This window comes from Aedes albopictus, chromosome 3 (genome assembly GCF_035046485.1).
Source record: "Aedes albopictus strain Foshan chromosome 3, AalbF5, whole genome shotgun sequence".
Taxonomy (NCBI): domain Eukaryota; kingdom Metazoa; phylum Arthropoda; class Insecta; order Diptera; family Culicidae; genus Aedes; species Aedes albopictus.
Genome location: NC_085138.1, coordinates 53,393,186 through 53,421,007, shown reverse-complemented (window position 1 = coordinate 53,421,007; position 27,822 = coordinate 53,393,186). Strand labels below are relative to the sequence as shown.

General features: G+C 41.2%; 2 protein-coding genes across 2 annotated transcripts in view; one reads left to right on the top strand and one right to left on the bottom strand.

The window, feature by feature from the left end:
• LOC134289708 (uncharacterized) overlaps positions 1–20,891 on the top strand; it is a 179,871-nt gene extending 158,980 nt beyond the window's left edge. Inside the window, exon 2 of the mRNA XM_062856034.1 lies at positions 20,179–20,891. Coding sequence (XP_062712018.1) covers positions 20,284–20,811 — 528 coding nt within the window. The 5' untranslated portion in view covers positions 20,179–20,283 and the 3' untranslated portion in view covers positions 20,812–20,891. The remainder of the gene's footprint in view (positions 1–20,178) is intronic.
• The window catches only part of LOC109411327 (dipeptidase 1), a 911,905-nt gene that overhangs the window by 563,129 nt on the left and 320,954 nt on the right, over positions 1–27,822 (bottom strand). The window lies entirely within an intron of this gene.

Here is a 27,822-nt window from a genome sequence, read left to right as displayed (position 1 = left end):
TTAGCTCAGTGGAAGTGGGATTCGCCCGAAAATCTCGAAATGATTTCGTTTTGAATACTCAGAGTAGCGTTACTCAAGTTTAAACTGATTTGTTTTTCAATTACTGAATAGGGGAACCAACGTATTTTGGACACAGCGTTACGCCAATATGTTTTGGGCACTTCCATTTGCTTTTGCCGTAAATGTCTAAAAAAATTGGCGCGTTGCTGTGTCCAAAATTGAATCTCGCTAAAGATCATCTAAGATAATATAAGCAACTCAGCTCACCCATATAGCCCTTTTACAGAAATACTCAAAATCATAGGTATGAATATTAAGACAGTCTAGCGCAGGGAACAATGAACGCACTGCGATAAACGAATGAATTATTTTTTTATTATTTCAATAAAACGAGTAGCATGAAAATTAAGTGTACCGTAAATAACGCCATCACTGTTCCATTATAGTAACGCCACATGACCTTTGATTTTTAATAACGCAAAGTCACTTGCAGTTCCGTGACCTACATGGAAACTTGAGATTTTTATCCGCGATTACTTCCGCCACCTAGCCTAGTCACCATTTGAGCTCTAGCACAGCTGGAAAAAGTGTCAGCTGGTTCTATTTTTAAAAAACAGCTGCCATTTTTTAATCATCTACATTTGCTCTCTTGGCGGATGAAGTAGGTTACACAAAGAGGCTGACATTAAGTACATGTACTAGGTACTCCCATGTGTGTGTGTGCGTGTGTATGCCGGGACGCGGAATTCTTTTCAACCTTGACGAATCTACCAACAACATCTATGCAGCTAGCAGCTGCAGTCACATGGCAGTCACTACTGTGACTGGGACATGCAGCAGGAAGGTGCAGCAGCGTGCAACGTTGAAAGTGCATTCATGTGTTGTTGCTGCTCGTGTTCATTTCATTGAAGTGAAGGAGTTGACTAAAAGGAGACGGTGCAAAAAATGGCCTCGTTCCTTGGCACTTGTACGCTTTTTGTCGCCATTCTTCTGGAGGACTACTACTCTACTCTGCTGATGCTGGTGGGATGCTGTTGGTTGATGCTGAGGGTAGGACGAGTGTTTAGCTTTAGCGTGTAGGCTGCTACCGGTTGAAGTTACACCGTGTGGCTTATTGAGGATAGTCATTAGCGTGAGTTGGTCTGTTGACGTAGCTCTGGAGGATCATTGTGCAGCTTCATAAGTAGGTGGTTACTCAAAGGATTGGAATCATAGTTGTATGAAATTTAAGACGTCTTGCTCAGGGATCAACTCTTTCCAACGTAAGTTTTCTGAGATCGGCATGAAATTTAATAAGGATTAATATCTGATATTTTTTATCTTTATTAACGAGATTTTCAACTCTAAGCTAGTTTATTTCGCAAACAACGCTTACTTCTCATCCGAAGGAAAAATTCTTATTGTATACGTTTGTTAGGAGGAGGATTAGATCCCAGGTCCTCGGCGTGAAAGTCATGTGCTTTAACCATCACTGCAGATCCCATTTATCAAGGTCTGATATTTTTCAGACACATACAATCCAAATCCAGTTCAAATCCAAATCCAATTCAAATCCAATCCAAATCCAAATCCGATCCAAATCCAATCCAAATCCAATCCAAATCCAATCCAAATCCAATCCAAATCCAATCCAAATCCAATCCAAATCCAATCCAAATCCAATCCAAATCCAATCCAAATCCAATCAATCCAATCCAAATCCAATCCAAATCCAATCCAAATCCAATCCAAATCCAATCCAAATCCAATCCAAATCCAATCCAAATCCAATCCAAATCCAATCCAAATCCAATCCAAATCCAATCCAAATCCAATCCAAATCCAATCCAAATCCAATCCAAATCCAATCCAAATCCAATCCAAATCCAATCCAAATCCAATCCAAATCCAATCCAAATCCAATCCAAATCCAATCCAAATCCAATCCAAATCCAATCCAAATCCAATCCAAATCCAATCCAAATCCAATCCAAATCCAATCCAAATCCAATCCAAATCCAATCCAAATCCAATCCAAATCCAATCCAAATCCAATCCAAATCCAATCCAAATCCAATCCAAATCCAATCCAAATCCAATCCAAATCCAATCCAAATCCAATCCAAATCCAATCCAAATCCAATCCAAATCCAATCCAAATCCAATCCAAATCCAATCCAAATCCAATCCAAATCCAATCCAAATCCAATCCAAATCCAATCCAAATCCAATCCAAATCCAATCCAAATCCAATCCAAATCCAATCCAAATCCAATCCAAATCCAATCCAAATCCAATCCAAATCCAATCCAAATCCAATCCAAATCCAATCCAAATCCAATCCAAATCCAATCCAAATCCAATCCAAATCCAATCCAAATCCAATCCAAATCCAATCCAAATCCAATCCAAATCCAATCCAAATCCAATCCAAATCCAATCCAAATCCAATCCAAATCCAATCCAAATCCAATCCAAATCCAATCCAAATCCAATCCAAATCCAATCCAAATCCAATCCAAATCCAATCCAAATCCAATCCAAATCCAATCCAAATCCAATCCAAATCCAATCCAAATCCAATCCAAATCCAATCCAAATCCAATCCAAATCCAATCCAAATCCAATCCAAATCCAATCCAAATCCAATCCAAATCCAATCCAAATCCAATCCAAATCCAATCCAAATCCAATCCAAATCCAATCCAAATCCAATCCAAATCCAATCCAAATCCAATCCAAATCCAATCCAAATCCAATCCAAATCCAATCCAAATCCAATCCAAATCCAATCCAAATCCAATCCAAATCCAATCCAAATCCAATCCAAATCCAATCCAAATCCAATCCAAATCCAATCCAAATCCAATCCAAATCCAATCCAAATCCAATCCAAATCCAATCCAAATCCAATCCAAATCCAATCCAAATCCAATCCAAATCCAATCCAAATCCAATCCAAATCCAATCCAAATCCAATCCAAATCCAATCCAAATCCAATCCAAATCCAATCCAAATCCAATCCAAATCCAATCCAAATCCAATCCAAATCCAATCCAAATCCAATCCAAATCCAATCCAAATCCAATCCAAATCCAATCCAAATCCAATCCAAATCCAATCCAAATCCAATCCAAATCCAATCCAAATCCAATCCAAATCCAATCCAAATCCAATCCAAATCCAATCCAAATCCAATCCAAATCCAATCCAAATCCAATCCAAATCCAATCCAAATCCAATCCAAATCCAATCCAAATCCAATCCAAATCCAATCCAAATCCAATCCAAATCCAATCCAAATCCAATCCAAATCCAATCCAAATCCAATCCAAATCCAATCCAAATCCAATCCAAATCCAATCCAAATCCAATCCAAATCCAATCCAAATCCAATCCAAATCCAATCCAAATCCAATCCAAATCCAATCCAAATCCAATCCAAATCCAATCCAAATCCAATCCAAATCCAATCCAAATCCATTCCAAATCCAATCCAAATCCAATCCAAATCCAATCCAAATCCAATCCAAATCCAATCCAAATCCAATCCAAATCCAATCCAAATCCAATCCAAATCCAATCCAAATCCAATCCAAATCCAATCCAAATCCAATCCAAATCCAATCCAAATCCAATCCAAATCCAATCCAAATCCAATCCAAATCCAATCCAAATCCAATCCAAATCCAATCCAAATCCAATCCAAATCCAATCCAAATCCAATCCAAATCCAATCCAAATCCAATCCAAATCCAATCCAAATCCAATCCAAATCCAATCCAAATCCAATCCAAATCCAATCCAAATCCAATCCAAATCCAATCCAAATCCAATCCAAATCCAATCCAAATCCAATCCAAATCCAATCCAATCCAATCCAAATCCAATCCAAATCCAATCCAAATCCAATCCAAATCCAATCCAAATCCAATCCAAATCCAATCCAAATCCAATCCAAATCCAATCCAAATCCAATCAAATCCAATCCAAATCCAATCCAAATCCAATCCAAATCCAATCCAAATCCAATCCAAATCCAATCCAAATCCAATCCAAATCCAATCCAAATCCAATCCAAATCCAATCCAAATCCAATCCAAATCCAATCCAAATCCAATCCAAATCCAATCCAAATCCAATCCAAATCCAATCCAAATCCAATCCAAATCCAATCCAAATCCAATCCAAATCCAATCCAAATCCAATCCAAATCCAATCCAAATCCAATCCAAATCCAATCCAAATCCAAATCGAAAATCCCTCAGTTACTATCGCTTTTCGCTATTGTCGGTTTCTTATCCACAGGCCATTGCTTTGGTTCAAAGTCAGAGAGCGGTATGTTGATAAGTATGCATCATTTTATTATCATTGCACGTTGCACACTCCATCCATGAAGTATAGCAAGAATCTATCCACCCCGTGGAAACAGCTTTCATAACATGTCATAGAGAGAGTCATAAAAAACGGGACACATCGCTCGATGAGCTTTCACGTACCGCAGCGCGGGTGGCTATAATGCGAAAGTTATTGTGGCGAGGGATCGCAGACGTAAAACTGTAGGATTTCACTTTTTGTTTCTCTTACTGCATTCGTTTCCACTTTTCCACCAGAGTACGTACTTCATACTTGAGAACACTTTTTTCAGCAAGGCGAGAGTGTGGATATGTGTGTGTAGCCCGTCTACGGTCATCTCTCGTTCGAAGGAGTGGGCATTGCGAGTTGGTCGTCCTCGGATCTTCCAGAGTTCAGTGATTTTTTAACAAGCCGTGAACGATGTAAAAGGGAGAGAAGTTGAATGGAAACTTAGATTGAATCACCTAGGAGGGAAAAATTTGCGGTTGCATTCCGGAGATGCCGTTGATTTGAGGGCGGAGTCAGTTTTTCTTTTTTCAGAACGTGGGAGTAAAATCGTGAGTAGACTTTTCAATTTACGCGAAAATTGTATCCGCACATCAAAGAGTGCAAAAAAGTCCGAAATTTACCCCACTCAGTGTGGGTTGAGTACAGCATTCCAGACCCTCCATACGGAAGATTCGTTGCCGTCCGCTGTAAGCTGAAGCCGGGCATAACTCGGGTTGCCGGTGTTATTCTACCCTGTTTCGTCCGTTTCCGGAATAGCAACGTTGCATCATCGCAACAACCGGCAGAAGCAAGTGTGCTTGCACTATATGTATCCGGTCGGACAGTCCGTGCCGGAGCGAGTGCAGGAAGCATGAAGTGAGCTCGAGTAATATTCATCCTTGCATGAACAACGAGGACAGCACCAGCAGAAGCAGCAGCAGCAACTAAAAGGTTTACTCCAGAACGCCGGCTTAAGTTGTAATCTTGGATTATTATTTTGTTACTCGCAAATAGTACTCCGACCCGACCGACGACGAAGGATTGCTTACGTGATTCGCCGAGGATGGAAAATTGCATCAATTTGCAGGTTTGGTAGCTGATATGCGATTTTTGAACTCGATAAAGCAGTTTATGATTCCCTCGAAACAAGAGCTAAGGTACAATTTGATTATAGTCTATAGTGTTGAACTACCCAATTGGGTTGTTCCATATGCGTGAATTCGACCGTTCCAGACAGCGAGTCAATATCCAACCATCCACAGTGGGAATTAAAAGGGACCCAAAATCGCAACTTTTGGAAGCCGCTGGTTTGGAAAGGCATGAAATGTATTATCCGTTGCAAAAAATAGAGAGCGAAAATGGTGCAAAATCGCTAATAGACCTCCGCTCGTACGTTTAATCGTTATGGTGTCTTTTACAATAAGTGCGCGAATGGGCCAAAGAATACTGCGCCGAAAACACCAACACGATTTACCGTACTGGCGGAGGTATACGAGCACTCGCGCTCAAAAATTTTCGCGCAACGCATAATAAAAAATGACAAGGAATCGAATGATGGCGGTCTCGTCTTGTGCAGACCACTGGAAATGTCCCATTTCCCCCCTGTTGCACTATTTGAATGCAAAATATTTTTTTAACTAGTTCATTTATTTGGGGCTCAATCGCGTTTAACGCTTTGCAGAGCCGATATGCCATAGTTAGTATGGGTCGCAGCCAGGGTACTCGTGGCAGCTCGAGGTTAGTATGTCACAATAGTTTTTAAGGATGGATTTGGAAAGGATTGGGGGTAAGGTGAAGCTCATCCGGTAGGTATATCTTGATGACATGTTCGTTGTCTGTGTAGCGATTGGATACCAGATTGCTGTGGATCATTCTTCTGCCGGATGGCCATGAACAACACAAAAAAGACAAAAACAAAGAGAGAAAAAAAACTGGGGAAGAAAACACAACCGAATTAAACTTTCATACCAGCAGAGCAGTATGTGACATCACGGGTTCCCAACACATCTCTCACAAGAACAAAGGGTTGTCTACCTCGGGCCTCAAGGGTATCCAAAAGTAGTGCTCTAAAGGCGTCATTATCCGGGCATTGCCAAACTACGTGGTCGATGTCATCATAACCGGAACCGCACTTAGTACTACAAACATTGCTCAACGCGAGGTTAATCCTGTGTAAATGCGCGTCTAGCGAGTAATGGTTGGACATAAGCCTTGACCTCACGCGAATGAAATTTCGACTTACATCCAAACCATGGCACCACGCTCGCAAAGAAACATTAGGAATAATGGAATGTAGCCACCGTATCAGCTGGCCATCTCGCCTATCATTTTGTCAACTTTGAAGAGAACTCGAACAAAATGGAAACATTCATCGTGTGAAATTCTTCTATCATAGATATCACCTTCCAGTGCGCCCACCTTTGCGAGAGAGTCCGCCTTCTCATTGCCATAAATTGAGCAATGTGAGGGGACCTATACAAAGATAATCTTGTATGATCTTTCGACCAGTGCAACCATCTGCTCCCTTATTTTTGTAAGAAAGTAAGATGAATGTTTTACAGGTTTCATCGACCGGAGTGCCTCTATAGATCTAAGACTATCCGAGAAGATGAAGAAATGGTCTGCGGGCATGTTGGAAATCATCTCCAAAGCGGAGCTAATTGCCACCAGCTCAGCAACATAAACCGAACAGATGACATGTAGAAGAGATAAATTCTAATGAATTTCGACTGAGTTCTTAGTCTGAGCATTTCTTCGAAGTTTTCTATAACTAGTGTGTTGCTCACTCCACACTTAATGAGTAACCATAGCGAGAGCTCCCAGAAGCGGTTCTGGAGAGGCTTCACACCTGCCAGAACCTCTAGGCTCGCATTATGTGTTGTGTGATTACAGCCGAGGGCAATACGCAAACAACGGTATTGAATTCGTTCCAACTTTATTAGGTGGCAGTTTGCTGCTGAGTGGAAACAGAAAGAGCCATACTCGAGAACAGAGAGAATAGTCGTTTTGTAAAGTTTTATGAGGTCTTCCGGGTGAGCACCCCACCATGTTCCGGTAATTGTGCGTAGAAAATTGATCCTTCGTTGACATTTTTGCACCAAATACTTAGTTTGGGTACCCCAAGTGCCTTTCGAATCAAACCAGACCCCAAGGTATTTCGTCAAGTCAAGTCAAAGACTGGTCGATTTCAATTCCCAAAAGATTGAGTTTCAGTTGGGCTGGGTTCCGCTTTCTAGAAAACACGACCAATTGAGTTTTTTGCGGAGCAAGCTCAATCCCCCAATCTATTGCCCAAATGGACAGATTATTAAGGGAATTTTGCAATGGTCTTTGCAATATTTCTGCACGTCATTCCCTGTTGTGCATTTGGACGAGTCGGACGTGTGCTCCGTATCTCACCACGCGATAGCCTTTAAACAAGTAGAGTTTTTTCCCCCGCAATTGCGGAAGGTTTTTTATATCGTGCGTTCTCCTGCTTGTGCGAAGTGTAGTGTCGCAAGGTGGTATCCAGCGCAACGCGGAAGCGAGGTGCTTGCATCATCGTACATCAAGGTCAAGGAATAATCGCATCCAAAAGTCATCATTATCGCCATCATCAGCCCCTCCGTCAACAAGAGGACGGTGGCGACGGGTGCGAAGGCAGACGCGACGGACAGCTTTACCATCTGCCTGCCTGATAAATATCTACCTGCTCCGGTCAGATAAGTATCACTCTTTCGATACACTCTTTTGTCTGCCCAATTTGTTTTGATCGCTTTTGTCTATTGTATCCCCAGTCCACATTCGACCACGTGCTTTTTTTGACATCCATTACAGTGGTTCCCAAACTACTGTATACGGGTAAGGGTGTACAAACTGTAAATAACAGAACATTTTTTTTTTTGTTTTTTTTTATTAGCTATTTTTTCTTTTTTTTTCAATACCGTTTTTTTTGCATCCTACAGGGTGCGCTAAAATAATCATAAGAATTGAATTCGTATATTATTAGTACAAGTTTTTTTTTTTTTTGCTTTATTTTTTTTTTATATATTATTAACATTGTTTGGTTTACAAACCAAACAGTTGTCGTCCTAAGGAAGAAAGTGCACTGTAAATACTTTAAGGTTTTTTCTCTTCCTCTTTGCACTTTTGAGTTATTTTTCATAAATTTGTTTCCACATGGAAGATTCGATTGGAGGCGAAACGCCTCCTAATGATATCATTGCTCGTACGCGGTTTTATCAGCCATCTTCGCCTGGACCTTGGGTTGTCTATTTCCGGCGCAAATGCAAACCATTGAATATGCTTTCGATTTCTCGAGAGCTGACGCGTAAGTATCCTGGGACCGTTGTTCACCAAGTGAAAGCATCCAAGCTGCGTGTTACCGCACCTAGCTACAAAGCAGCAAATGAAATTGCTCAACACGAAGCGTTTACTGTTGAATACGCGGTCTATGTGCCAGCACGAGAAGTGGAGGTGGAGGGGAAGATCCTCGACGAAATGCTGACATGTGAGGACATCAAGACCGGCTTTGGTCGATTCAAAAATAGGTCAATTCCTGATGTGGCTATCCTAGACTGTAAACGCTTATCTAAGGTTTCCATGGAAGGAAATAAAAAGATGTACTCGCCTTCAGCGTTTTTTCGAGTGACTTTTCCAGGTTCCGTCCTCCCGGAATTTGATGTAATTGATGGTGGTTTTTACCCAGTGCATCTTTTTAGGCCGAAGGTTTTTAATTGTACCAAATGCAAGCAGTTTGGTCACAGTGATAGCTTTTGCGACAACAAGCCCCGTTGTGGCAAATGCAACCAAGCTCATTTGGAGGACTCTTGCACACAGGAAGCGGAAAAATGTAGCTACTGTGACGGAGATCCACACGACTTGCAAGTTTGCCCGGCTTACAAAAGACGCATTCGAAATGAGAGTCGCTCTATCATAAAGCGCTCCAAACAGACATATGCGGAGATGGTGAAATCTTTTAAAACACCAGATTCCGTGTCTGAATCAGCTGTCCCAGTTGAAAATCCCTATCAGGAGTTGTCTTCCGATGATCAGGACGATGGCGAAACTGATGAGGGTGGATCTCTTTCGGAGGTACACGCACCTGGAAAAAGGAAGTCATCATCTTCCCCGGGATTGCGCCGAAAGGTCTTTTTAAAGTCTTCCCTCAAAAGTTTGCCTAATGTTAAAGGAGACGGGGTAAACTTAAAAACTCCGAAGAATCAGGTTCCTTCAGCTTCAGATCCATGTTGTAGCAAGAACCTGTCACCCCCGTCTCCGCCTGTTAAATACACTTCAAAGAGAAATAATCGACAAGGTCGCAAGAAAAAAGCTACCAAAGTTCCTCGCAGTTCAAGCAAGCCTCCTAGACCCAAGCGAGGACTGTTTACTTTTAGGGTTCTCGTGGATCGCTTATATAATGCCCTCAGCCTTCCAGAAACATTTAGAGGCATTATTGATATGTTTATACCTACAGTAGAAGAATATCTTCGGAATCTGACACAATCATGGCCCCTCCTAGCTGCGATCATATCTTTCGATGGATAATTCATCAAGTGAGGTACAAGATATGATCACTGTGCTACAGTGGAACTGTCATAGTCTAAAACCTAAATTAGACCTGTTTAAGTTTTTGATTCACAACTCTGGTTGTGATATATTTGCCCTTTGTGAAACATGGCTTTCTTCTGAAGATGAACTCAACTTCCACGATTTTAACATTATACGCCAGGATAGAGATGACCATTATGGGGGAGTTCTTTTGGGGATCAAAAAGACTTACTCATTTTATAGAATTCCAATCGCGACTCATCCTGGCGTAGAAATCGTCACTTGCCAAATAAACGTAAAGGGTAAAGAACTTTGCGTAGCTTCCGTTTACATTCCTCCAAGAATTTCATTTAACCGCCGTCATCTTTGGAATGCGGTTTCTGCACTATCACATCCAGTTTTAATTCTGGGTGATATGAACGCGCATGGTACAGGGTGGGGCGAACCATATGACGACAATAGAGCGGCCGTTTTTTATGATTTGTGCGACGATTTCAATTTGAACATTTTAAATACAGGTGAAGTGACACGTATTGCATCTGACGGCAAAGAAAGTCGTCTCGACCTATCACTGGGGTCAAGTTCACTATCATTCGATTGCTTGTGGAAGGTAATCGAGGATCCTCATGGTAGTGATCACTTACCCATTATAACCACCATAAAGCATAATAGTGAAAGGTCAGACCATCCAATTCAGGTTCCTTTTGACCTCACAAGGAATATCGATTGGCAAAAGTATGCAGAAGCGGTATCTTTTGGCATCGAATCATTCAATCCCCTCCCACCTTTGGATGAGTATCGATTCCTGTCTGAACTGATATATAAGAGTGCATTAGAATCACAAAAACGACGTGTTCCAAGTGCAACCTTCAAAAGAAGACCAGCCACACTAGGCTGGGATGATGATTGCACCCAGTTGTATCTTAAAAAATCTGATGCTTTCAAAACTTTTCGTAGGCACGATACCTCAGATCTTTATCAAGAGTACGCAAAGCTCGAAAGACAGCTGAGAATCCTGCTGAAAGCGAAGAAGCGTAGTTATTGGCGACACTTCATTGAGGGTCTCTCAAGAGAAACTTCAATGACAACGCTTTGGAGAGTGGCTCGCAACATGCGAAACCGCTCTTCTTCTAATGAGAGTGACGAATACTCCAACCGTTGGATATTCAGCTTTGCGAAAAAGGTCTGCCCAGACTCAGTCCCAGCACAACCGATTTCTTGGGAAACATCCCCAAGAGACGGTTCTCTGGACAGACCCTTCACTATGCTGGAACTTTCTATGGCTCTTCTTTCATCAAACAATTCCTCTCCGGGAAGCGATATGATCAAGTTCAATCTTCTAAAGAATCTCCCAGATATCGCGAAAAGACGATTACTGGACCTGTTCAACTCATTCATGGAGAACAACATCGTTCCGCATGAATGGAGACAGGTCAAAGTAATAGCTATTCAAAAGCCTGGTAAACCAGCGTCTGATCATAATTCATACCGCCCAATTGCTATGTTATCATGTTTAAGGAAATTGTTGGAAAAAATGATCCTATCACGACTCGATCATTGGGTCGAATCGAATAACTTGCTTTCAAATACACAGTTCGGGTTTCGCAAGGGCAAAGGAACAAACGATTGTCTAGCGTTGCTTTTAACAGATATTCAACTGGCCTTTGCGGAAAAGGAGCAACTGGCTTCAGTTTTCTTGGATATTAAGGGCGCCTTTGATTCAGTTTCCATAGGAATATTGTCAGAAAAACTGCGCAATAGTGGACTTCCAGGAATTTTGAATAATTTTTTGTATAATTTGTTGTCAGAAAAACATATGAGTTTCAATCTCGGACAACTGACAAATTCCAGAATTAGTTACATGGGCCTACCCCAAGGCTCATGTTTAAGTCCCTTGCTTTATAATTTTTACGTGAAAGACATTGATAGTTGCTTGGAAGGACAATGCACGCTAAGACAACTGGCAGATGATGCTGTGGTTTCTCTAAAAGGCCCACATGCAGAAATGTTGCAAAGACCATTGCAAAATTCTCTAAATAATCTGTCAATCTGGGCAAGAGATTTAGGGATCGAGTTTGCTCCGCAAAAAACTCAATTGGTTGTGTTTTCTAGAAAGCGGAACCCAGCCCAACTGAAACTCAATCTTTTGGGAATAGAAATCGACCAGTCTTTGACTTCGAAATACCTTGGGGTCTGGTTTGATTCAAAAGGCACTTGGGGTACCCAAATCAAGTATTTGGTGCAAAAATGTCAACAAAGGATCAATTTTCTACGCACAATTACCGGAACATGGTGGGGTGCTCACCCGGAAGACCTCATAAAACTTTACAAAACGACTATTCTCTCTGTTATTGAGTATGGCTCTTTCTGCTTCCACTCAGCAGCAAACTGCCACCTAATAAAGTTGGAACGAATTCAATACCGTTGTTTGCGTATTGCTCTCGGCTGTATGCACTCAACGCATAATGCGAGCCTTGAGGTCCTGGCAGGGGTGAAACCTCTCCAGAACCGATTCTGGGAGCTCTCGCTAAGGTTACTTATCAAGTGTGGAGTGAGCAACACACTTGTCATTGAAAACTTCGAAGAAATGCTCAGTCTGAACACTCAATCAAAATTCATGAGAATCTATCTGTTCTACATGTCATCTGACATAAGCCTACCAAGTTATAATCCTCCCCGTGTACACTTCACTAATGACAGTACCTCTGTTAAATACGATCTGTCCATGAAACAAGCTATTCATGGAATACCAGATCAACTTCGATGTATATCTATTCCTCGCATTTTTAACGAAAAGTACCAAAATGTCAATTCCTGTAAGAGATTCTTCACTGATGGGTCTCGCATAAATGGATCCACTGGTTTCGGTGTCTTCAATGAAAATTTCACCGCCTTCCGCAAACTTCAGGAACCTTGTTCGGTTTATGTTGCTGAGCTGGCAGCAATCAATTTCGCCTTGGGGATGATTTCAAACATGCCCGTAGACCATTTCTTCATCTTCTCGGATAGCCTTAGTTCGATTGAGGCACTCCGGTCGATGAAACCTGTAAAACATCCATCTTACTTTCTTACAAAAATAAGGGAGCAGATGGGTGCACTGGTCGAAAGATCATACAAGATTACCTTTGTATGGGTCCCCTCACATTGCTCAATTTATGGCAATGAGAAGGCGGACTCTCTCGCAAAGGTGGGCGCACAGGAAGGTGAGATCTATGATAGAAGAATTTCACATGATGAATTTTTCCATTTTGTTCGCCAGAGTTCTCTTCAAAGTTGGCAAAATGATTGGCGAGATGGGCAGCTGGGACGGTGGTTACATTCCATTATTCCTAATGTTTCTTTGCGAGTGTGGTGGTATGGTCTGGATGTAAGTCGCAATTTCATTCACGTGATGTCAAGACTTATGTCCAACCATTACTCGCTAGACGCGCATTTACACAGGATTAACCTCGCGTTGAGCAATGTTTGTACTAAGTGCGGTTCCGGTTATGATGACATCGACCACGTAGTTTGGCAATGCCCGGATAATGACGCCTCCAGAGCGCTACTTTTGGATACCCTTGAGGCCCGAGGTAGACAACCCTTTGTTCTTGTGAGAGATGTGTTGGGGACCCGCGATGTCACATACATGGGATGTATTTTCGACTTTCTTCGCTCTGCTGGTATAAAAGTTTAATTTGCTTGTGTTTTCTTCTCCAGTTTTTTTTTCTCTGTTTTGTCCTCTTTGTGTTACCAAGCTGCTCCTGGCCATCCGGAATACCAAGTCCCACAACAAGTTGGTACCAACACCACAAGGCACCGAATACGCCAGCAAGATGCGATTCACCCCCGGATGAGCAGCAGTGAAACCTTTGGCCCAATCCTTACCCTGTCCATCCCTCAAAATGTGACCTTCTAACCTCGAGCTGCCACGAGTACCCTGGCTTCCACCCATTACTAACAGATATCATTAAAAAGTTATTACTCTGTATAATGTATACTATTAAGTACAAAGAAAGATCCTCGGCTCCGTAAAGCGTTATACGCGATTGAGCCCCAAATAAACGAACTAGATAAAAAAAAAAAATATTTCTGCACGTGGGCCTTTTAGAGAAACCACAGCATTATCTGCAAGTTGTCTAAGCGTGCATTGTCCTTCTAGAAAGCTATCAATATCTTTCACATATAAATTATAATGCAAGGGACTTAAACATGAGCCTTCCCAAGTAACACCGAAAACATAATCCGAAATAGCAAAATATTTACTTTGTCCTACAGCAGTTGTTATGAAGATTCTCGAAACATATTATGTCATGGATATGTCGTTTTCATGGTACCTAAAACTTATGCACAGTGATCTTCTATGTAGAAGTCTGACTAAAGAATATATTTTGTTTTCTCAAACAAACCTTGCATGTTGTTTTCGATTATGTTGAGTATGTTCTATTTAATTACACTTTGTTTGTTATCATACATGCTCAGTATGTTCTATATGTCATATTAAAGTAACATTTGCAGTTTATTGTTTAAAACTTGTTTTCAATCATGTTTAGACAAAACATAGTATGTTTCGTTTGTTTATAATAAGTCGAATTTTGGTTTTCTGCAGTATGATAGAAAACATGTGTAACATAAACCTAATTCATTTTTTTTTTTTGAACAGGGACATGGTACACTACCGATCATAGAAATGTAGAATCGATTTTTATTACCTACGTAAAAATCCTAACAGAATCTTGGTTATGAATGCCTATATAAAAAAATTACAGGAATACATGTTACCACAAAATATATGATTATCTATAAGGGCCGATTTTACCGAGCATAATGCTCTTTGAGCCGCTTCAATGTATAAGCTGTGATAAATATTTGATACTTGATATTTGTTGTCTTTCCATATCGTGACAGATACCAATCCGTTCAAATACCAAATCGAACATGATAACCTATTTCACTGTAAAAAATGATTGGCATTAAAATTTATGATTGCAGTATGGCAATTGGGCGTTAAAGTGGCTTGGTAGAATTATTGATACATGTCGATATTCGCAGTTGTCGATTTTTATTATTGACATTTTGAAACTTAATTATTTACAGCAATAAAACATCTTGATTTCCAAGGCACTGTTTTCTAGAATTTGTTGAAAATATATAATGGAAAACATACTAAGATACACAATTAAGTATGCTCAGATTCAACATGAATATGACATCACAAAGATGTTGCGCAGGCTCCACCTTCTGCGCTTTTTCAGTCGTATAGCAGTCTGAAAATCGGTTTTATTGTTTCAAACCAAAACTTTGTAACTGGTCATACTGGAGTCGAAATAATTTCTATAAGACATGTTGTGTTACTTGGGTTGGGGTAAGCCTATGTACACTAAGGTCTTTTTTAACACGGGTGGTTTTTCTGCTTTAACTCGGTCAATTTTAAACCTACCTATCTGATTTTCCGTATACAGGTAGTACTAACCGTGTCTATTTGTGTACAAATTTTCATGTGAATTGGCTCAAAATTGACCGAGTTAAAGCAGAAAAACTACCCGTGTAAAAAAAACCTTCCTCTCCTCTTCTTGGCGTAACGTCCTCACTGGGACAAAGCCTGCTTCTCAGCTTAGTGTTCTATGGGCACTTCCACAGTTTTTAACTGAGAGCTTCCTCTGCCAATGACCATTTTGCATGTGTATATCGTGTGGCAGGCACGAAGATAATCTACAGGGGATAGACAAAATGATCGGGACAGGTAAAATTTTCACTTTTCAAAAAATGTTCAAACAGCTGTAACTTTTTGAAAAGTGCACAAAAAAATCTGAATTTTTTTCTGTAAGTTGGTCAACTAGTTGTGTATCAATGGTCAAAATTTGGGATAGATCGGGCTATTCCACATGAAGTTAGAAAGATTGTAGAAAAAGTCAAAATTATCCGATAGCCAACTTTGAACTGTTATATCTCCAGATTCAATGAACCAAATGCAATGAAATTTTGAGCGATCATGACTTATATTATAAGCTTTGAAAAATGTTTGACTAAACTTGAACTTATCAATAAGAAAGAAAATTACAGCGATTTCATTTATTTTATGTTTTTTAGTAAATTGGTCGAATTTTAATATGCTTCCCATTACTATTTCAATTTACTGTTGGTTATTTTGTTACTTCCTTTCAAAAAATATTCATTTTTTAGTCAATTAGAGGGATTTAAAATAAACTATAATTTCTATATCGAATATTAAAGCGATGTTAAAATTTCTGATAATTTGGTTTTATATCGGAAAAATAATCTAAGCGCTATAATTTTCTTCCGTGTTAACAATTTTAGGTTATTATTTTTTTTTTTCAAAGCTAATCACATAAGTCATGATTGCTCAAAATGTCATTGCATTTGGTTCATTGAATCCGGAGATATAACAGTTCAAAGTTGGCTATCGGGTAATTTTGACTTTTTCTAGAATCTTCATAACTTCATGTAGGATAGCCCGATCATTCCCAAATTTTGACCATTGATACACAACTAGTTGACCAACTTACAGTAAAAATTTCAGATTTTTTGGTGCACTTTTCAAAAAGTTACAGCTGTTTGAAAATTTTTTGAAAAGTGAAAATTTTACCTGTCCCGATCATTTTGTCTATCCCCTGTATGCCCAAGGAAGTCAAGGAAATTTCCTTTACGAAAAGATCCTGGACCGATTGGGAATCGAACCCGTCACCCTCAGCATGGTCATGCTGAATACCCGTGCGTTTACCGCCTCGGCTATATGGGCCCTCAAAAAAACCTTAGTGTAGCTAATTCTGGAAGTTGTCAGTTGTCCGAGATTGAAGCTCATATGTTTAATGCAAAATATAACAAAGAACTTTTTCATGATAAACCTCTGCCACCGATATATATTCCAGAAAAATGTTAAACAGCATAGATTGTTCTCGATTGAAGTTGAGCATTGTCGTGTTGACTAGATCACTGTACTGCTTCTTTTTGCCCCAAAATACTTATTTAATATGAAAAACTAGTTTTTTTTCCATAGATTTTCAAGCTGTCTTTATGTTTCCGTGCTAGTCATGAGAATCATGATACAAATACTGTTGAAAAAAAATGATATAGTTGATTTCCTTCATGGATGTGGCATGACATGTGTCCTATTTTGTTTCAACCCTTTCTAATTTTCATGTTTCAGTTAGAAATTTGACCAAAAAAGCACTTGAAAAACTCTACTCCACTTTTACAGAAGTTTTTTTTTCTGAAGGAATCTGCGGAAGATTTTCTGTAAGAGTCCCTGGAGGAATTTCTCATGAAACTTATGGAATAATTCTGGAAGGCACCCAAGAAATATTTTTGAACTCTTAGAGAAATTTCTGGATGAATTATGAATTAATGATTTTCTATAGGAAATGCTAAATCACTCTCATATCGAATTATCATTTCTATAGTATTGAGCGTTTTACAGATATGTAGATTAGCAACAGGTACCTTCATCTTCTTCGTGCTAAAATTTTTCACCGAAACATGAAAATTGGGATGAATTTGAGGCAACATAGATCATATTACGTGCTCTGATATGGTGAAAATCTACTCTATCTTGTTTCTAAAGAGCCATGATCATTATAATCTGCATGCAAACATCAAAAACATCTTAAAACATATGAAAACCCTATTTTTAATACTTGTTAAGGAATATGGGGCAAAATGGGACATAATTGGCAACATATCACCCTCGTTGTGAACCATCATTCCTAAAATATTGAAAATGTTCATAGATGTAGATCTTCAGCAGAGGCCTCCATATGCTCAGGGATGGGACCACTCACTTGCAAAGAGCTCTCACTTGCTATTTTCTCGGTTCAGAAGCGTGCAATCAAGAAACGATGTATGGACGACTTTTGCTTTGTGGTTTTGTCTCAAAGTTTGCCGAACAGCGTTGGGGTCGCACACGCATACCAAAGTCGTGACAAAGCTGGGAAACGACTCTCCACGAGGTGAGTGTAATTTACATTCACCTCGTGGAGAGTTGCCTTTGCAGCTCCCTCACGACTTCGGTATGCGTGTGCGACACCAACTCTATTCGGCAAACTTTGAGACAAAACCACAAAGCAAAAGTCGTCCATACATCGTTTCTTGATTGCACGCTTCTGAGCTGAGGAAATCGCAAGTGAGTGTAATGCTTTGCAAGTGAGTGTTCCCATCCTTGCATATGCTTTTTGGTCAAATTTTACACCGAAACATGAAAACTGGTGAGAATGGGGAGGATTTTTTTTTATTGCCGAACAGTTTGCGCCGAAGGGTCTCCGATTTCAATAAAAAATTCACTAGAGCTAGAGTTCGTGGATATAAGATCATATATGGAATTCAAAAAAATCATAGAGGACTATTTTCCCGGAAAACGCTAGATGAAATTTCACGATTTTCTAAAATTTTCTAAAACACCCCAAACTTCAAAAAATCATATCTCAAAAACTGTTCATCTTAGAACAAAGTTTTCTTAGTGAAATCGACGCCATATTACGTCAGCAACCCAATTAAAATACATCGAAAAAAAAATTCCCAGAAAATTTTTCACCGTAGAGAAAAAACGTCTAAAAATGCTGATAAAAGTACTGTCTGTATCATAGATTATTTTTAACAATTTTTTTCTAAGCGCAAAAGCTAATGTTCTTTCTTTTGTTCTTTGACACTAAAATGGATTCTCTTACCGTTTTGGAGATATAGCCATAAAACCAATCACCAGTCGCTATATTTTCATAGGAAGCCATCTACAACAGCGGCCGTTTACTTGTTACAACACATTTGCATTGCAACGAGCAAATGGCATTCGCTCATTGAAATGCAAGTTTGACACTAACTAACTATGTTTTGTAATGATCGGTTTTGTAACTAAAATGTGTTTCAAATTACGGGTTTACAACGAGCGAATGCTACCGGTGAGCGTGAGAATTCTGCATTCTATAGTTAAGGATAAAATACTGATCAATGGAGCTTCGTAAATGCAAAGGATGTGAATATACATACCTAGTACGTTAGAAGATTTCTTAAAATGAAATATTTATTCGGCATCTTAGAGCTTAAACAATTTTAGACAATATTTTAATGATTTGAACCGTGCACCGATTCATTAGTTGATTCAAATATATAATGGGTAGTAGGAAAAGTGAATACTGGGCTACTCGAATAGTTGGGGTCGTTTATGATCTAGTTCGACGTTTGCATAATACCGTCATGTAGTTCATGGTTGACCAAACGTTGAATAGATTTAATTTTTTTTAGCAAATTTTTAATACCTACACACTCAGTTGAGCTCGGCTAATTTTCATTCTTTTGCCGAGATCCGCACAGCCGAGCGCTCGGCAATCGCAATTTAACTGAGAAATCAGCAAAAATTCAAGTTTATTCATAGCAGCACCCATGGGTGCCACTGTCACCAAACATTAAACGTCAAGCGTTTAGCCGAGATTTCAGCAAATGAACTTTAACCGAGATCCGCACAGCCGATCTCGGCATTCTGTTTTAAGTGTGTAGATAAAGATACCATAGTCTACGCCAATCAAATTGTTTATCTAATATTCTTCTACCATAGACACTGTGAGGTCACTTCTCGTGCTCTGTCTTACTGTAAATCAACTCTATCCTGTTTTTTTATAGGAATTCCCATGATTTGCATGGAAACATTGAAAGCAGCTAAAAAGTCTATGAAAAAACTAGTTTTTCTCAATGGGGAGTAAAAAATTCAGAGATAAACGGCGAAACCCAAAATAAAAGGTTTTATTTAGATTACATCGGGTAACCAATTCCGGTTGGAATTTTGGTCGTAGGCTGACAGGAACGGGGGAAGGGGGTGTTCTCCGGAAAGTAGGAAGTTAGTGTCCGGTCATACGAGCCAGCCGTAAAAAAACATCATCAACAGAATAATACGAACCGAGACCAATAGAAACGACCCCAGCGAACAAAAAGGACTTGCGATTGGAAACTCGGTACGTGGAACTGACAATCTCTCAACTTCATAAGGAGCACCCGCATACTCGCCGATCTGCTGAAGGATCGCGGGTTCGGCATCGTAGCGCTGCAGGAGGTGTGTTGGACAGGAACCATGGTGCGAACGTTTAGAGGTTATCATACCATCTACCAGAGCTCCAGCAACACATGCGAGCTGAGAAAAGCTTTCATCGTGATGGGTGATATGCAGAGGCGCGTAATCGGTTGGTGGCCGATCGACGAAAGAATGTGCAGGTTGAAGATCAAGGGCCGATTCTTCAACTTCAGCATAATAAACGTGCACAGCCCACACTCCGGAAGCACTGATGATGAGAAGGACGCATGCAACTCGAACGCGAGTACGCCTCATAAGAAATTTAAACGCTCAGGTAGGCCAGGAGGAGGAATTCAGACCGACGATTGGAAAGTTCAGCGCCCACCAGCAGACGAACGAAAACGGCCTACGACTCATTGATTTCGCCGCCTCCAAAAATATGGCCATACGTAGCACCTTTTTCCAACACAGCCTCTCTTATCGTTACACCTGGAGATCACCACAGCAGACGGAATCTCAAATCGACCACGTTCTGATTGCCGGACGGCACTTCTCCGACATTATCGGCGTCAGGACCTCTCGTGGCGCCAACATCGACTCCGACCACTATCTGGAGATGGTCAAACTGCGCCCAAAACTTTCCGTCATCAACAATGTTCGGTACCGGCGACCGCCACGGTACAACCTAGAGCGACTCAAACAACCGGATGTCGCCTCAGCATACGCGCAGAATCTCGAAGCCGCGTTGCCAGACGAGGGCGAGCTCGATGAGGCCCCTCTAGACGACTGCTGGAATACAGTGAAAACAGTCATCAACGACGCAGCCGAGAGCACCATCGGGTACGTGGAACGGAATCGACGGTACGAATGGTTCGACGAAGAGTGCAGAACGGTTTTTGGAGAAGAAGAATGCAACGAGCGCGGTAATACTGCAGCAGGGGACCCGACAGAACGTGGAACGTTCTAAACAGAAGTGGAAACAGCAGACCCGCCTCTTTCGGGAGAAAAAGCGCCGCCTGGAAGAAATCGGATGCGAAGAAATGGAACGCATCCCGCAACGGCTTCGTACCGCGAGCCAAAATATGCAGGGATAAAAACGGAGGCCTCTTGACAGACGGACGTGAGGTGATCGAAAGGTGGAAGCAGCATTTCGATCAGCAGCTGAATGGCGTAGAGAACGTAGGCATGGGAGACCACGGCAACGGAGGGAACGACTACGCCAATGCAGCAGAGGGCGGAAATGAGCCAACTCCCACGTTGAGGGAAGTTGAGGATGCCATTCATCAGTTCGAACCCAACAAACAAGTTCGTCTACAAGGGAGGGGTTTTGGGGGTTAAACCCCTCCCATTATCGATGTTTTATACACTAGGCGCCCCTCCACCCTTTATCAAAATTAAAAAAAAAAACCTCTCCCTTGTCGCCTTTTCTGTGCACGGGCCTGCCAACAAAGCAGCTGGTAAGGATGGTATCGCAGCTAAGACCTGGGAACTTCTGGGCGATTACTATTTTGAATGCTGCCTACAAAGTGCTATCCAAGATCATCATCCGTCGTCTGTCACCTAAAATGAATGAGCTCGTGGGAAGTTATCAAGCCGGCTTCATCGACGGCTGGTCGTTAACGGACCAGATATTCATCGTACGGCAAATCCTCCAAAAATGCCATGTATGCCAGGTCCCAACGCATCACCTGTTCATCGATTTCAAAGCGGCATACGACAGTATCGACCGCGCAGAGTTATGGAGAATCATGGACGAAAACAACTTTCCTGGGAAGCTGACTAGACTGATAAAAGCAACGATGGACGGTGTGCAAAACTGCGTAAGGGTTTCGGGTGTACTATCCAGTTCATTCGAATCTCGCCGGGGACTGCGACAAGGTGATGGACTCTCATGCCTACCCTTCAACATCGCAATGATGCAACGAGCCGGGCTCAACAGCCGGGGAACGGTTTTCACAAAATCCAGTCAATTTGTATGCTTTGCGCACGACATGGACATTATCGCCAGAACATTTGGAATGGTGGCAAAGTTGTACACCCGCCTGAAACGCGAAGCAGCAAAGGTCGGACTGTTGGCGAATGCAGCTAGAACAAAGTACATACTGGTAGGCGGAAACGAACATGACCGGATCCGTTTGAGTAGTAATGTTACGATAGACGGGGATACTTTCGAGATGATGGAGGAGTTCGTCTACCTCGGATCCTTACTGACGGCTGACAACAACGTGAGTCGTGATATTCGGAGGCGCATCATCAGCGGAAGTCGGGCCTACTATGTGCTCCAGAAGAAACTGCGGTGTAAATAGAGTGATTCACCCACACACCTAATGAACATGCACAAAACGCTAATAAGTCCGGTGGTCCTCTACGGATACGAGACATGGACCATGCTCGAGGAGGACCTGCAAGCACTCGGAGTTTTCGAGCGACGCGTACTAATGACGATCTTCGGCGGTGTGCAGGAGAACGGTGTGTGGCGGAGAAGGATGAACCACGAGCTCGCTGCACTTTACGGCGAACCCAGCATCCAGAAGGTTGGTTCACAAAGGCGTGGAGCGTGTTTGCCAGATAATAAAATCGAAGTTCACTTTCGGAGATGTATTCAAACGATCTGAACCAAAACGCCATTATCAAATCAATTATCGACTTTGTTCCGTTCATGTTTCGTCATTGAATTTTCCCCAACACAAAAAGCACCTTTATAACACCGATAAAACATGACTTGGCACCTCAACTCGATAAACCCCGGCAGAAATAGGCACTTTCACTTTACACCTTTACGGCGAGTCCATCATTTCGTGGCTACAGCCCACCTGCCCTCGCCGCCTCGCGGTAGATCTCCCGTGCTCGTTAATGGTGTCTGCATTAAGCGCTCGGAAGTGCTGAAAATTTTTCCGACTTGTTAACTTTGCGCCTTTTCGCCAAACACTTTCACATACACCCCGGGAGGGGGGCGCGCGCAAGGTGCACAAATGTGTCTACCATCCACCGCAGCTGTCCCCTCACAGAACCAGCAGACTCCACGTGCTGTTGCTGCTGCTCAGGTCGGGAAAAACTGGATGGTCTTTTCCACCTGCTGAGCCGGCATCGCGCACCATGTGTTCGAATCTGTCGAAAGGAACCCACGGACTGGTTTGGTCCCTGGGTTCGAGGTCGGCAAACGCCGCGGCGTGCGAGGAGGCCTTCTTCGCTTAACGCTTCGCTCGAGTAACGGGCTCCCTTACAGACTCTTGCTATTTTCATAAAACCGCATCAGGTCATGTTGGGCGCAAGCAGGATGGAGAATTCAGGTCAGTAAAGCTGTTCTTTTTTTTTTGGTGGAAGTGAGTCTACATACCTTTGCTGGGTTTGCATTTTTTCCTACGGATGTTATCAGCAGGGGGTGGGATATGAATGTTTTTATAACGGGTGATTTTCAGAATTTTCTGCAAGGTCGGTGTTGTTGGAGGGCGGTTGCTTATGCAAGTGACCAGAATTAAGAAGCACAGGTTAAATTGCACTGCTCGAGGTTCATGTAGCTGCTAGAGTGAACTTAATTGGCTGGATATTATCCAGTTATGGGATAAAGTTGGATTTTGAAGTGTAGTTAATTAAGGTAGACCCTGTTGAATGAAACGTGTTCTTGACTATTAGCTGGAAGTTGAATTCTTGCCGGCTTGCAAATTCGGATATTATTGCCTTGTATAGAGTTGTGACAAGCGGCAATGCTCAACGGCTTGCTGATACTTACGGTAGGCGAAAGAAAATACCTTACCGACAAGATAATTTACATTCACTACCGGCTTTTTGGGCCCGTAGGAAGTTGATCACCAATATTAACTTCTTTTCCCGATCAGCCTAGATAGCTGTGTAGTGTCTGTAGCGATAAGTTCAACTGGCTAAGAATAGCACTACGGACCACCTGTTCCAGTGGTAGGAGTCCACTAATCAGGTGACCCCTAATTCATGGTGTTATGCGGCTCTATGCTTACCGTGCTTAGGAATGAATGGTTGGGGGTCTTATAAAAACCTAATCTCAAACGGAGCCTGTGGAGTACTAGAGCACCCTTTTTTTAAAACAATCAGCTGCCCTTCTTCAGTCTCATAATAGAGGCTGAATAAGGGCGGGATTATGAAGAAGTTAAAATAGTTTAAATTTTCACCTATATGGATTCGCATTATGCGTTTTACACAGTGTATTCTGTGCATCATCGCCTTTGGTGCATTCAAATCAATACCGATCTGGCTTTATTGTTGCTATTGTTTTTTTGTGCACTGATTGTTAAGAGTTTAATCTTGCCTAGTTTGGGTAGTGGCCACGGTTAGGATAGTTCAGATCAATCTTCAGCACAACGATAAATCTTTGCAGACTTATGCAAAATGGTACAGCCCAAGTGGCTATAGTCCTTACATTCGTAAGGGGAATTTCTATATAGGGAACCTTGTGAATCCGGTGTTTGCTACTTTCAGTACAAATGAAATGGCAAACTCGCGTGCCATGCCTCGAGCATGTGTGCTTGTCAACAACGAAATCCTTGTTACACTCATTTCTGAACTAACCACTAGAGATGAATGTGCTATCACAATCGATGTATCTGATGGAAACCTCAACAAGAAATACGTTTATTGTTCGGTTTATTTACCGCATGATTAACCATCCCCTACGGATGCTTTCAAGCAAGTCATCGCATACTGCACTTCAAAAGGCCTTCCGCTAATTGTTGACAGTAATGCAAAGGCTCACCATACCATCTGGGGCAGCTCAGACGTTAATTTGAGAGGCCCCAGTTTGACGGAATACTAAAAGGGTACCCCGAGAAGAGGAGAATATCAAATTCATAGCAACAGAATCACATAGCCTGTTTTTATATCATAATTTGTTTTTTTTTTATCTGTATTAACGAGATTTTTAGCCCTAGGCCCCACGCTTTACTTCCCTTCCGAAGGAAGAACTCACATTTTGCGAGTTTGTCGGGAGTGGGATTAGATCCCATGTCCTCGGCGTGATGGTCAAGAGTTCTAACCATCACACCAGGTCCGCTCCCCCTCATAATTTGTTATTATTAACTTATCGAAAGCATTACTTTTTTATAACATGTTTTGTTGGGCAATCTTATTTTGTGATGATCAAACTATTGAGGTTCTTCCACTAAATAATATTTCAAAAATATACTTTGTTGTAGACCAAGTTTTGTTTTTATTCTACTATTGAAAATGTACAAATATGTGATGAACTATAACACAACAACACAACAATAACAAGTTTTCAAATTCACTGCATGATTCATTGTTATTAAGTTGTTATGGAATCTAACAAAACATGTTATTTGATTGGTCTTCCAGGAACATTTTTTTGTTTTGATTTTTGTTATTTTGCCGCTTATGACAGACAAGTTTATAACATAAAAAGATATGTTAATAACATAGATATTACAGATTCCATTATATAGTTATTATGCCAAAATAACATATTTTATTACGCTGTTGATATTTTCTTCTGCTCGGGACAGATCTTGGAGTACTCAACATAGGCAACCGCCTAACCTTCATGGAATCTGCTAGAGAGGAAGTGTTAGACATAACGCTTTGCTCTAGCAGAATTAGTCACGAGCTGACCAATTGGCATGTGTCAGCTGAAGAATCTTTATCTGGCCATCGTCATATCTTTTTTGAACATGTGAATGTTACTTCGCAATCGGTTGAACAAAATCCTTGCAAAATCTAAGGATTTCTGAGTGAACGAACTTCGTTTGCCAAATGGTGATTTCACTTCCTCTGATGAGGAAGTATTGGAATGTTTATTCAGTACGCACTTCCCCGGATGTGGAGATATTACATCTTCTGATGAACCTGATGTCTTTTCTTGTAGTTACGATTCTTTAGCTTCGGCTCGAAGTATCATAACTTTAGAATCGATTGAATGGATACTTAATAGCTTTGCTCCTTTCAAATCTTCTGGGGCAGAAGGAATTTATCCTATTTTGCTTAAGAAGGAATTTGAGTATTTCAAACATGTTTTGAAAAAACTACTTGTTTGCAGTTTTGCCACAGGGTAGGGTCTGGGACCATTTGGGCAGGAGCACCTATTTTGGGCACTTGCTGCTATAACTCAGTCAATTTTGAACCGATTTATTTGATTTTTGAGACACGATCAGATAGGCACAGTATCTAGCCATGTTCAAAAATTCAACTCAGTCGATTTGAAATTGACTGAGTTATAGCAGCAAGTGCCCAAAATAGGTGCTCCTGCCCAAATGGTCCCAGACCCTATATTACCAAATCTTGGCAGGATATTTCTTCCAAAAGCTAGACTTTATATATACTGGCGTGAGTGAGAAATGCACAAATTGAGGTGAAATTTGCGAAAAAGTTACTCGTCCTCTCGGTGAGACTCGAACTCACGACTCCTAGTAGGAGTCGTGAGTTCGAGTCTCACCGAGAGGACGAGTAACTTTTTCGCAAATTTCACCTCAATTTGTCCATTTCTCACTCACGCCAGTATATGTAAAGTCTAGCTTTTGGAATAAAGTAAAACTTCCATTCGGCTGGTTAAGCCGCAAAAATCGATAATTAATTAATTTAATTAGGATATTTCTGTTAAGTTTATTCTGAAAGTGGTCGTGCGTCGCATGAAGAAGCAAAAGGTTTTAGACCTATCAGTTTGACCACTTTTCTTCTGAAATGCTTAGAACGCATTGTCGATCATCACATCCATGATGTTCATCTGGCTAATGTGCCTCTTCATGTGAACCAACATGCCTACCAATCTGGAAAGTCCACTGTGACTCTTAGCGTTAGCGTTAGCGTTAGCGTAGTTACGGTATACTTCGTAGATTGGATACTAACAACATTCATGTACCTTTTGCTAATCTTGCTCGGATTGCTTTTCGGAACAAAGCTGGGGAGTTAACTTCGCTCCAATCTTATGCAAGAATACCAAAAGCACAAATGTCATTATTCCCGGCCACGCCCATCTTTACCGTAACTTGGGATAGGGGAAGGAAATGTTGATGTAGCACTTATATAAGAGGCCTCCGACTCAGGGACACTCCCATAAGTACTACGGAGTGGGTGGTTGGGAGATGTATTATGTAGGTCAAGGATTCGCCTGAAAAGCTGACGATGGACCCACGGCATTGGTTGTTTAGTTGGTTAAAATTTAATCTTTTGAAAGCCGGCAATCAAAAGAGATTTTTTTTTTCTATTTATTGTTTAAATAATTATGTTTCTGCTCAGTAAGAGGCCCAAGCAGAACCGATCCCTCCAGGGTCATCGGAACATTACAATAAATCAGGCATCCAATTTTTCACTCACGCGATCAAAATCCCCGGATTTATCCGCCTCCGCGATCATGATTATTCACTGCATGGGGTGAAAAATAAAAGTCTCTCACTCCAGCGCTCACGATAATTCTTTTACTCTCCATGCACAACTCACGGATAAACAACAAAGCATCTAAATATTCACTCCGTCCGCGAGCCACATAGCGTCTCCACCGATGCACGAGATTAATTATTTGACGTTTAGTGGTGCCGTGTTTACATAAAATCTACTTATTTTCAAGGCCATCTAGATAACACGGCACCGCTCAGACGTCAACCGGGTGAAAACGTAGATTGGTGCAAACTGAGCAACCCTTTTCTCCTGCGAGAGCGAACGAGCGCTAGTTGGAGAGAGCATACTTTTATCACGCAAAGGAACCGGAGTGAGTGCCTTTTCAATCGTCTATGGGTGCATGGAAAATATCGCGGTCTGCTTTATCCGGATAATATCGCTGTGTGATAGATCGTTGCTCGCGTGAGTGAGTGAAAAATTTGGTGCCTGCAATAAATGTTTGAAACGCGTGAAAAAAAAAGTGGCGATCCGAGAAAAAAAAACTCAATTGAAATAAAAAACGCGAAAACAACGAAAAAAACCCTAATTAATTCACCTAGCGGTGATGTTGCCTTTCTCGTGCTTTAAAATATCCTTTCAACAAAACTCGAGCGACATGTTGATG